General features: G+C 46.8%; 1 protein-coding gene across 1 annotated transcript in view; it reads left to right on the plus strand.

Moving 5' to 3' along the window:
* The window catches only part of LOC124615900 (cuticle protein 19.8-like), a 30,907-nt gene extending 18,359 nt beyond the window's left edge, over nucleotides 1–12,548 (plus strand). The window contains exon 3 of the mRNA XM_047144075.1: nucleotides 11,644–12,548. Coding sequence (XP_047000031.1) covers nucleotides 11,644–12,315 — 672 coding nt within the window. The 3' untranslated portion in view covers nucleotides 12,316–12,548. The remainder of the gene's footprint in view (nucleotides 1–11,643) is intronic.
* The last annotated feature ends 663 nt before the right edge of the window (nucleotides 12,549–13,211 follow it).

Consider the following 13,211-nt stretch of genomic DNA (forward strand, 5'->3'; position numbering starts at 1 on the left):
GGCTCACCACGTGCGTCCTGGATCCAATAATAAATGACCACGTACACATCTTATTCACATCCTTGTACCCCATCCCAATATTCGCTCAAAATTTATCCAAGAGTCTTCGTAATCCAGCTGCAATGTCTACTGGAAATCCAGACACCCATAACAGGAATAAGCCACAGACCTTTCAAAACCGTCATGGTATACCTCATGTCACCTTCTTCCAGCAGCAGACCATGTTAAACGTCGTATCCACCCACATCACTAGTAAACCAGTGTATCTCAATCACCCACCCTTCCCTCCACACATTCAACTGTTTGTACTGAGTTCCGTCGCTTATGCCTTTCGTTCCTGCAGACTCAGAACCGGTATACTTTCTGACACCACCGGCAGTCATTGAGACACATCAGAAATTTGCTCAATGACAAAATAGCCTGGGAGTGGGAGCAAACGAGCTCCAGGCTTGATACTCTCTACATTAGCTTCTCCAGTTACTGCAAAGCTTTCTAACTGACTACCTAGGCAAAGCTAACCACCTGACATCCTGTCTCTCCGACATCTTCACAGTTCCTAATCACCCTAATCTCGATTAAACCCTAATCCCCACAGTCAATGAACGTATGGACATCATTGTCACACCACTTTCTCCCAATTTCTGTTATTTGGACGGCGTACCACAGAGAGAACTGATCACATCCGTTACAGTATGTGATATAAAACAAGTGCTAGGCAAAACACACAACACTGCTGCAAGTCGCAACTGCATTACTGACAGGCATTCTGGAGCATTATACCTCATATCTACCCATTAGTCCCACCTCGGTATTTAGAATTTTCGCATCTCTCGCCCTCGATATAGATTATGATTGTGAATAACATTCCAATCTCCTCTTCAAACTCCAGACATACGTGTTCCAGATTAACTATGTCTGCTTAATTGGTTCCTTTCCATCTGACCCTCCATCTTATAGTTAATACGAGTAATACCAATTCCCGCACTTTCTATCCTGCAGGTGTGTCCAGAGGCTCATTCCTGTCTTCTCTACTTTATATCCTCTACACTGATGATCTGCCAAAAGCATCCTTCCAATCTATCTCCTTCAGTATGCCGATGCTCCTGCATTCCTAGCCTTCTACCCAACACTCCAGAAATCACAACGATCCCTCCATCTCAATCAGGTTTGCTCCTGATGTGCCGGCCGGTGTGGCCGAGCGGTTCTAGGCGCTTCACTCTGGAACCGTGCGACCGCTACGGTCGCAGGTTCGAATCCTGCCTCGGGGATGGATATGTGTGGTGTCCATAGGTTAGTTAGGTTTAAGTAGTTCTAAGTTCTAGGGGACTGATGACCTCAGATGTCAAGTCCCATAGTGCTCAGAGCCATTTGAACCTCCTAATATAATTAGTGGCTCCTGAAGAAAAATTCCTCTAATATGGGCAATAACTGTAGAACGAACCACCTTTAGCTTCTTCATTAATGATTTTTACCTCTGAATTTACTACCTTCTATCCAGTTAACTAATACACTAAAATATGTTGGACCAAGCCTCAAGCGACAACTAAGAGCGAAAATTCGCCTCCTAACCACCCAACAGAATGTCTACGTTGGAATAAAACTACTGACTGGCCGAAAATTAGGACCATCGCGCTCCACTGTAGTCAACAACCGCAAAATCTCCTTCTGTTCCATCCTCTCGCACACCAATGTTGCCTAAAAATCCACTCCTCCAAATTCTTTCATCTCTGTCAAAGACCCTGCACTCCATCATGCTTTCCACATCCATTTACCTTCCCCCCACATGGATCCTCTACTGTCTCATAAAATTGACATCCCTTTTCATTAACTTTCGTATGCCCTACACTATCCGCAACCTAGATTCCATTAACCCCATTGTTTCCACTCTGATCACTGATCCTGGTATGTTGCTGCTCCTATAACAGCACATCTCACTGTTCTTACAGTTACACGCACTTTATATCCTGTCCCAGCGCAACTTCAACGGCTCTCTCTTCCACACAATGAAATTAGCCTCTATACTTAATCATCCTATCATCTATAACTTCTCCTCACCTGTTCGATTTCGAATTAATGTTCCCTCTCCGTCTTCCTTCTATATCTTCCCCACCCGTCCTCCTGGTTACACTACGAGCGAGCGAGGTGGCGCAGTGGTGAGCACACTGGACTCGCATTCGGGAGGACGACGGTTCAATCCCGCGTCCGGCCATCCTGATTTAGGTTTTCCGTGATTTCCCTAAATTTTCCTAGGCTAATGCCGGGACGGTTCCTTTGAAAGGGCACGGCCGACTTCCTTCTCCGTCCTTCCCTAATCCGATGAGACCGATGACCTCGCTGTTTGGTCTCCTACCCCAAAAACAGCAACAACTGGTTACACTGTGGTCGTGCTTACCCACAAGGCTTTTTCCCACTTTCTACCAACTATCCATTTCCATGGTAGTGGACCTGATATTTATCACAACCTTCAACTATACAGAGCACATTTTTTCCTCTTCAAAACTTCCCCCCCCCCCCCCCCCATCGAGGTCCTCCAGCGTTTTAGTACAAGTTCAATGCTCTTTTCTAAAATGACATCGCCGTTTCTACAACGCATTTTAAATACAGTTCTATTCTTATCTTTATGTTTTAGTTCTTCGATTTTAATCCAAACAATAAAGAGAATCAACAGTTTTAATATAATGTAAATGCAAAAAAAATTCATCTTATATATCAATGCCTAGCCGTACTACATGTCTAGTTCAGCATACTTTGTGTTATTATATATTACTCAAACTCAGAGCGACATAAAAAAAGCTAACAACAATTGAGAAACTTCAAATGTGCTTAGTAAAAGTCTAATCCATGACAAGTAGAAAAAAATATCGACCGCGCTCAATAAACTATGCACAACAAAAAACTGGTCATATTTAAAGTGGAGACCCCTATCCAGGGTGATTTCGAAGTTTGCGGGCGGTGTCTTCTGGTTGTGTTTGGTGTCCTCATAAGCTATGCAACCTAACAGCTGCTACTGTGAGGAGGTTGAGCAACGTGCCCCTGGAGGATACCTAATATGGTGACTAATGTACTAAACTGGAAATGCATATAATGAACAAAACAATACATTACACAGCAAGTGGCGCTCCCAATCACCTAACTGATTTTCTTACATGTTCTAATAATTGCGGTTGGCGTAAATCTTATAGCAAAATTTTTGTGTCCATCGATATTAACTGAAGCTCTAGGACCTTTATTGTGGCTGTCAAAGTTTGCTACCTGAAACGGCGAACGCAAAACTATCTTGGTGAAGTCGATTTATTAAAGATCTAAATTATTTTCAACAACAAATAAAAATACTGTATGCAATACTATACCTGAATAGTTTCGCTAATATACAATATGAAATTCTACCATTAGAGCAGAGCGAGCCAAATTACGTCGCAGCCTCAATCCTCCTCGATCCGCTGTGGCACGCGAACAGTGCAGCCAGCATTGATAGTATAAAAATGACTCGTATTGTTAGGAGCGGCTGCTGGTTTCGCTGGTACGCCGCCGTATTGAAACATTAATAGGCGTACAGCAATGATAAAATAAAATAAATAAATGTTAGCCGGCCGAAGTGGCTGAGCGATTCTAGGCGCTACAGTCTGGAACCGCGCGACCGCTACGGTCGCAGGTTCGAATCTTGCCTCGGGCATGGATGTGTGTGATGTCTTTAGGTTAGTTAGGTTTAAGTAGTTCCAAGTCTAGGGGACTGATGACCTCAGATGTTAAGTCCCATAGTGCTGAGAGCCATTTGAACCATTTAGAAATGAATGTGCGATTAGGTATCCGTTTCCAAACAAGCCCATTTCATCCAGGTTGAAAACCTGCTTCAGTGTAGTGCAGCGTTCAAACCGCTTCGTACAAGTTTAAAGTATAGATGTGGACCACTTCAAAAGCCTCACAGGAAGCCGGCCGGGGTGGCCGAGCGGTTCTAGGCGGTACAGTCCGGAACCGCGCAACCGCTACTGTCGCAGGTTCGAATCCTGCCTCGGGCATGGGTGTGTGTGATGTCCTTAGGTTAGTTAAGTTTAAGGAGTTCTAAGTTCTAGGGGTCTGATGACCTCAGAAGTTAAGTCCCATAGTGCTCAGAGCCATTTGAACCATTTTTTGAATAAATGTTAGTGTAATGACGGTATTCTCTTATTTGCTCCTTTTTTATTTTTTCCTACATTTTTGATCTTCTATACACTGACAGAAAAAAATCGCAACACTGAGGAGTTGTGCGACATAAACAGAAGTGTTACTGCATCTGAAAGATGATGTTTATTCCATCACGGATGTCGCATAAGAGTGACGCTAGTAGCGCCAATATGAGATTGCATATCAGGTTTGCCTTAACTACACTTTATAATAGTAACAAGCGTTAGTTACGTATGAGATTGGATATGGTGAGTTGATATTAGTCAAGAATGCCTTTAAGCCGACAATGAAGCCGTTATCCAAACCTTACTGAATTTGAACGAGATCGTGTAATAAGGCTACGAGAAGCTGGATGTTCCTTCTGCGTTACTGCAGAAAGACTTGGCAGGAATGTAGTCACTGTACATGACTGCTGGCAACCGTGGTCACAAGAATGAACGGTCGCAAGAAGATCGGGGTCCGGACGGTAAAATGGCATTACCGAGAGGGAAGACCATCATGGCCCTGAGACGTCGTACTGCATCTGCAGCAGCAATCTGACTTGCCACCATAGTGACACAACGAACTGTTACAAATCGGTTGCTTCAATGACAGTCCCGAGCCGCCAGACGCCCTGCAGCGTGCTTTCCACGGACCCCGAGCCACAGTCATTTGCGACTTCAGTGGTGTCAAGCGAGAGCTCATTGGAGCGCAGGATGAAGGTCTGATGCGTTGTCTGGGAGAGCCGGTTCTGCCTCGGTGCCAGTGATGGCCGTGTGTTGGTTAGGAAGCCAGTTGTGGGCCTGCAACTAACGTGTCTCCGTGCTAGGACACTCTGGACCTACACCTGGAGTTATGGTCCGGGATGGGATTTTGCGTGATAGTATGAGCACTATCGTGGTTATCCACACACTCTGAATGCAAAAAAAAAAAAAATTGTACGTCAGTCTAATGATTCGATCTATTGTGCTGTCATTTATGAGCAGCTTTCCAGGGGGTATTTTCCAATAGGACATTAGCTCGCCCACGTACCTCTGTTGTAACCCAGCATGCCCTACAGAGTATCGACATGTTGGCTAGCCTGCTCGATCAACAAATATGTCTCCAATCAAGCAAATAATGGGACATCATCGGATGATAGCTCCAGCCTCATTCACAACCAGCTTTAAGTGGCCCTGTATGCAGACTTCTGATACATGTACATCAAAATGCACGCACGTGTTCATGCTTGCACAAAACATTCGCGCGCTTACACAAGTTAATAAGTACCAGCATTTCACTTTTGCAGTGACTTATCTCGAACTTACATTAACATCTTGCAATGCCTATCACTGAAATATTTTACCTAGATAAATGTATTCCCGAATTTCATTACTTTGTATTAATTATTTCTTGGTGGTGAGAGTTTTTTCCGTCAGTGTAGATAGACTTCACAAATCTGAATAGTATTACAGAATATTTTATAAATTTGTTGCGAGTGCAATCTGCAGTTCGCGACTTTTCTTCCTACTAAATGGTTGTCATCATCATCAGCATAACCATCTTCATCAAGAACAGCTCCCACACGCTAGTTGGGGCTGTTTTACACATTTACCTATTTATTTTCCTCTATCCCCTTATCCTCCGTCACTGCCCTCGCCTTTCCTCGGAATGCCTTCTTTACTCCTTTCATCCAACTATCCCTCGATCTTTTACACTGGAACCTCGAAGTCAAACATCATCCTTTATTTCCGTACCATTTATCCCTTGTCGATTATATTCGCTCCTGTAGGTATATCTACTTTAATGTTTCCCAGATCTCTTCACTTTCATTCTGAACATTTTTGGTACTCTCACTCTGCTTCAGTGAAACTTAATTTCAGAAACCTATATCTTGCTTAAACCTCTGTACTGCTTCGTCGAGGTTTCGGAACTATATGTCGCGATAGGTGTAACCTCATGTAGTAGGGTCGATACATTTCTCAGTTGGTCTTCCTTAGGACATCTTTATTCCACGCCAGTATCCTGAGACTTGTAAGAAATGCTGCTTCTTGTCTCCGTCTCACATTGACTTCCTCATACATTTTTTCCCAACTTTTTCCACTGCACTTTCAAGATATTTGCAGCTGTTGACCTCTAAATTCTTTCCTGCCGTTCTCTTCCTGGTCACAGTCACAAACTCACTATTCCACATGTTATATACCACGTACCTACCCACGTCAGTCCATACAACTAATTCATGTTGAACATTTTCCTTATTTTACCAGTTCATTAATTCATCATCAAAAGGAGGAGGAGGAGATTAGTGTTTAACGTCCCGTCGACAACGAGGTCATTAGAGACGGAGCGCAAGCTCGGGTGAGGGAAGGATGGGGAAGGAAACCGGCCGTACCCTTTCAAAGGAACCATCCCGGCATTTGCCTGAAGCGATTTAGGGAAATCACGGAAAACCTAAATCAGGATGGCCGGAGACGGGATTGAACCGTCGTCCTCCCGAATGCGAGTCCAGTGTGCTAACCACTGCGCCACCTCGCTCGGTCATCATCAAAAGCTACACTATCAACATATAAATATCCTTCCAATTATCTGAACCATTTTGTCAACATGCAAGCCATAAAAAGTGGAAGAACACTTCAACATTTTATGGAAGTACACTTCAATATTTTAAACCGCTTCCTCTGCTTTATCTATTCTGTAACCTCATCAGCAAGTTTCGTCACCCTGTCAACTGCGCATGTTTACACGCATATGCTCTCCAGGGTTTCCCATACATTATTGTAGCACATATTGTCAAACCCCATACTTATAACGTTTTCTTGTAGAGCTGCCTTACTTTAAATATAAAATCAGTCGTTGATCTCGTCAGATTGAAGCCGTAATGTGGTTTCTTCATTTTCATCTCAATTTTGTCCCTTAATCTTTTCTCAAGAATTATCTCCCATTTCACAGTGGCACATCTTATCACGTCTTTATAGTTCTTAAATTCTCTCTTGTTACCTTTTTTGGGCCGGCCGTTGTGGTCAAGCGGTTCTAGGCGCTGAGTCCAGAACCACGCGGCTGCTACGGTAGCAGGTTCGAATGCTGCCTCGGGCATGGATGTGTGTGATGTCCTTATGTTAGTTAGGTATAAATAGTTCTAAGTCGAGGGGACTGATGACCTCAGATATTAAGTCCCATAGTGCTTAGAACCGTTTGAACCATTTTTTGAACCTTCTTTGAAAAAAGAGCCAATTCCAGTCTACTCGTATTGTCTTCTACGGCTATACAAACTTCATTACACGGTAAGCTCCTGCTTCCGCATAACTCCAGCTGGTCTTATACTCAGACCTCATCTTCACCCTTGGTACTGCGTAGAGTTGGTTCTACTTTTGCGCAGAACAAATGGTTCAAATGGCTCTGAGCACTATGCGACTTCTGAGGTCATCAGTCGCCTAGAACTTAGAACTAATTAAACCTAACTAATCTAAGGACATCACACACATCCATGCCCGAGGCAGGATTCGAACCTGCGACCGTAGCGGTCGCTCGGCTCCAGACTGTAGCACCTAGAACCGCACGGCCACTCCGGCCGGCTGCGCAGAACAAATTCTTTTTCGTTTCTTTTCCTTGATTATTTTATGAAGGGCGTTCGATAAGTAATGAAATACATTCTTTTTCTCGGCAAATTGCGGTTAAAAGAACGTGAAATTTGTCGTGGGGCATTCTGAAATATTCCCGCATCAGCCACTATACTGTCATGAAGTTCCGATTGGTGGCGGCACTTTACGTAGCCTTCAATATGGCATCTGTAATGGAGGTGCGCTCCAAGCAGAGATCTGTTATTGAGTTTCTTTCGGCGGAAAACCAGAATATTGAAGATATTCATATGCGCTTGGAGAATGTCAACGGAGACCTGGAGTGAACAAAAGCATGGTGAGTCGTTGGGCGAGGCGTCTGTCATCATCGTAACAATGTGGCGCAGACCTGCCAGATCTTTCATGGGCCGGCCGGCCGCACACAGCTGTAACTCCTGCGATGTATTCGTCGTCACAAAAATGCAAAGGATCTACTCCTGCACGACAAAGCAAGACCTTACACAAGTCTGCGCACCCGAAAGGACCTCATAAAACTTAAGTGTTTACTATCTTTGGCTTTAGATATCAATGTCAAATTTGGTCAAAATGTGTTTTGATATTTCCTTTACAAACTGGAAATTTTTTTACCGGAAATGTCGAAGAGCAAAGGCGGAAGTGCCGTCGGAACGAAACAAAATTTCGATGTAGACCTCCACGCGCGGAATGTCACAGGTTAGTCGGCTCGTCTGAAATCAAAGTTGACGTTAGTGAAGTGTATAAGATTCTTTAGGAGTTGTACTTCGCTTAAGTTACTTGGACCATAGGAAACAAAATGGCGGACATTTGAAGTAAAATAGGGTTTTTTTCATCGATTTTTCGACTTCGTCGGCCAAGTAAAAATATTTATAATTGATGGGTCGGAATAACAGTGGTACAACTCCTAGACAATTTAGTTAGCTTCGTCGGAAACAAAGAATCATGCCAATCGGTTCTGTAGATTTGAAGTTACCATACCGCGCGATAAGAATACGTCATTTCGAGAAAAAGGCGTTTGAAGTTTTGACTACATATAAATGCAACATTATGCAACTTTCGTTCAATCTGCTATTGCGGGTCCATAAACTAGTCTTTCCTCTTCCCCATAAAGGGCGTTCTGCTCGATCTGGGCCATCCTGCGCTGCTCCAGAGCAGCTCGTACGGCCGGTGACAAGCGGTGCTCGGCCGCTTGAATCCGGTGGTCGTCCGAATGCTTGGCGAACTGCGTCGAATAGAATCCCAGGGTGACGTCCATCATTGTCATGGTCTTCAGAATTGCTGAATACCCTTCGTTGAAGGTGCTCACTGCCAGGAAAGTCGCAGTCTCCACTGTCTTCGCACCAGAATGCAAATGCCTGGGGGCTAACTTCCAAACACACGCGTTCAACTTTCATTTGAATTTTGTGTGCTTCTTCCCAAGCACCGCTACAATAACTCGTTCTCCTACAGAAAGAAACTTATGTTTGAAAAAGGCCGATTTCAGGCAGGAGCGTTTTTTGTTCAACCGCTAGTAACAAACATTTCCGTTCCGTATTGGGAAAAACCGTTTCAGGGTGGATATACACTCCTGGAAATTGAAATAAGAACACCGTGAATTCATTGTCCCAGGAAGGGGAAACTTTATTGACACATTCCTGGGGTCAGATACATCACATGATCACACTGACAGAACCACAGGCACATAGACACAGGCAACAGAGCATGCACAATGTCGGCACTAGTACAGTGTATATCCACCTTTCGCATCAATGCAGGCTGCTATTCTCCCATGGAGACGATCGTAGAGATGCTGGATGTAGTCCTGTGGAACGGCTTGCCATGCCATTTCCACCTGGCGCCTCAGTTGGACCAGCGTTCGTGCTGGACGTGCAGACCGCGTGAGACGACGCTTCATCCAGTCCCAAACATGCTCAATGGGGGACAGATCCGGAGATCTTGCTGGCCAGGGTAGTTGACTTACACCTTCTAGAGCACGTTGGGTGGCACGGGATACATGCGGACGTGCATTGTCCTGTTGGAACAGCAAGTTCCCTTGCCGGTCTAGGAATGGTAGAACGATGGGTTCGATGACGGTTTGGATGTACCGTGCACTATTCAGTGTCCCCTCGACGATCACCAGTGGTGTACGGCCAGTGTAGGAGATCGCTCCCCACACCATGATGCCGGGTGTTGGCCCTGTGTGCCTCGGTCGTATGCAGTCCTGATTGTGGCGCTTACCTGCACGGCGCCAAACACGCATACGACCATCATTGGCACCAAGGCAGAAGCGACTCTCATCGCTGAAGACGACACGTCTCCATTCGTCCCTCCATTCACGCCTGTCGCGACACCACTGGAGGCGGGCTGCACGATGTTGGGGCGTGAGCGGAAGACGGCCTAACGGTGTGCGGGACCGTAGCCCAGCTTCATGGAGACGGTTGCGAATGGTCCTCGCCGATACCCCAGGAGCAACAGTGTCCCTAATTTGCTGGGAAGTGGCGGTGCGGTCCCCTACGGCACTGCGTAGGATCCTACGGTCTTGGCGTGCATCCGTGCGTCGCTGCGGTCCGGTCCCAGGTCGACGGGCACGTGCACCTTCCGCCGACCACTGGCGACAACATCGATGTACTGTGGAGACCTCACGCCCCACGTGTTGAGCAATTCGGCGGTACGTCCACCCGGCCTCCCGCATGCCCACTATACGCCCTCTCTCAAAGTCCGTCAACTGCACATACGGTTCACGTCCACGCTGTCGCGGCATGCTACCAGTGTTAAAGACTGCGATGGAGCTCCGTATGCCGCGGCAAACTGGCTGACACTGACGGCGGCGGTGCACAAATGCTGCGCAGCTAGCGCCATTCGACGGCCAACACCGCGGTTCCTGGTGTGTCCGCTGTGCCGTGCGTGTGATCATTGCTTGTACAGCCCTCTCGCAGTGTCCGGAGCAAGTATGGTGGGTCTGACACACCGGTGTCAATGTGTTCTTTTTTCCATTTCCAGGAGTATATATATATATGCAGTTTAAAAAATCGATTTTTTGAGTCAAAAGATTGTAAACCTCTCGTTAATTGGACTTTTCTTCCTCATCCATCCCTTTTAATGCAATTTATTTCTTTGCCATTTACTCACATCGTGTGTGCGTCCCCGCTGGCGCGCCGCCAACTTTAAGCGATAAGAGTGTTTACATAACAAAACTGTTGCATCCTTGAGCCTCCGGTTCTAGATGTACCCTTGTCCGGTTAGTGGCTGACGCTACAGGCAAGGATGCAATTGCCAACTAACTACAGGCAACTGCATTGAACGCCGCCAACATGCCCTACAGAAGGCATCGTCGTACCCGCACAACAGTCTACAAAACTATAGAAAACATTGAACTTACAACAACATCAGGAGACAAGAAAAATCGCATTCCAGTGAAGAGTGTTGCAGCACACGCCCTCGTCGATGGACCTTGTGTATTTCTTGGATGTTCTCTTAATTTTAGTTTGGATATTAACGACACTTTCTCACGTGGAAATGGATGGTTCACCGTTGCCATAGTAAGATAAGAGGTGGTAGCGGAGTTTCGAGTGTACCTGGTCTTGAAAGTTTTAATGATAGAGATGTAATTGCCTGTCGTACTTATCATATGTTTGAAATTGGTAGTAAAGATTTTGGCAAATCCGCTTATGACTGAACATCGCCTCTCGTCTTGTATACTCGTAGCAAAAGAAAAATTAATCAAAATGAATCTCTATTTATTTGGGTTAAAGGTAAAGGTGTATGTGAATATACAAAATTTGTATCGTTCCTCTTTCCTTTTAGCGTCCTACACAGTAACTTCCTGTGGCGATTCGTGTATTCTTCCCCTGCCCGTTTATCCACCCATTTCCAGTAAACAAGAGCCGTCCAAATGATGTTCGAACAGTGATGCAGTGTGCTTGTTTAACCTCAGAAGACGACGCCACTGTTGCAGCCGGAGCCGTACCAGTTCCAGTACTCGGTGAGCGACGCGGAGAGCGGCGCCGCTTTCCGCCAGCAGGAGAACAGCGACGGCAAGGGCATCGAGGGCCAGTACGCCGTGCAGCTGCCCGACGGCCGCAACCAGATAGTCAAGTACTCCGCCACCGAAGAGTCGGGCTTCCACGCCGAGGTCATCTACGAGGGCGAGCCCGTCTTCCCGCCCGCACCCACGCCCGGGGGCGGTGGCGGCGGGGGCGGAGGGCGCGTGGTGGGCAGCCAGCAGCCGCGGTCGCTGGCACCGAGGCCCGCCCCCGCACCCACCCCCACCGCCTCCGGACTCGCTCTGGCGCCGCCCGGTAACGCTTTCGCATCTGGCTCGGTCCGTCCAGACGGCAACCTGGCCGCCCCCAGGGTGGGAGCTCTGCCGGGACAGACCGCAGGTGGCGCCTTCGGCGGCGGCGGCCAGCAGTTCGACGCCTCGGCCGGAGGGTTCGGCGCTGGGGGCTTCGATGCCACGGGCAGAGGAGGCGCTCCGGGCCCGGCCTTCGGGAACACCCTGGAGGCTCCTTCGTTCGGCCCTACCGGCGGCGACCTCTCCATCCCGGGAGGTCCGGCATTCGGCTCTTTCGGAGCGCCTGCGCCCACTGTCGCCGTTGGAGGGCGTCGGGTGAACTTCAGGGGGTAGCGCGTTCTGTCTGCAGCAGCCAGTACAAAACTGTTAGGAATTTTTTCACTGTGAGAGGCGCTGAAAGCTTATTGCTTCGTATCTGAAGCGCTAGCAAAAGATTTTTAAATAAGAGAATCTTCATTCGTTGTTTTACATACATACAGAGAATGTACAAACGTGAGTGTAAACTCGATGAAAGGACTTTGTTTTCACGAAAATAAATTTCACTTTTAATAAATTTTTCACTACAATTCTGCTTTTAGTTTGTTCAGCATTTGATTCTCCTCTCATATTCCATTATTATGTGTTAGCTTACAATGCCACTCTGGTTCATATTTCGATAATATTATGGATCGCAAGTTTAACTCATGCAAGTGGAATTTATTTAGTTAGGGATAGAACTAAGATGCAAGTAAGAACATGAAGGTGATCATGTGACTAGTACCCTTTCTTTGAATGAATGAGATTTTCACTCTGCAGCGGAGTGTGCGCTGATATGAAACTTCCTGGCAGATTAAAACTGTGTGCCGGACTGAGACTCGAACTCGGGACCTTTGCCTTTCGCGGGCAAGTGCTCTACCACCTGAGCTACCCAAGCACGACTCACGCCCCGTCCTCACAGCTTGGAAGGTAGGAGACGAGGTACTGGCGGAAGTAAAGCTGTGAGGACAGGGCGTGAGTCGTGCTTGGGTAGCTCAGTTGGTAGAGCACTTGCCCGCTTGGAAGGTAGGAGACGAGGTACTGGCGGAAGTAAAGCTGTGAGGACAGGGCGTGAGTCGTGCTTGGGTAGCTCAGTTGGTAGAGCACTTGCCCGCTTGGAAGGTAGGAGACGAGGTACTGGCGGAAGTAAAGCTGTGAGGACAGGGCGTGAGTCGTGCTTGGGTAGCTCAGTTGGTAGAGCACTTGCCCGCGAA

Source organism: Schistocerca americana, chromosome 5 (genome assembly GCF_021461395.2).
Source record: "Schistocerca americana isolate TAMUIC-IGC-003095 chromosome 5, iqSchAmer2.1, whole genome shotgun sequence".
In the NCBI taxonomy this organism is placed as follows: domain Eukaryota; kingdom Metazoa; phylum Arthropoda; class Insecta; order Orthoptera; family Acrididae; genus Schistocerca; species Schistocerca americana.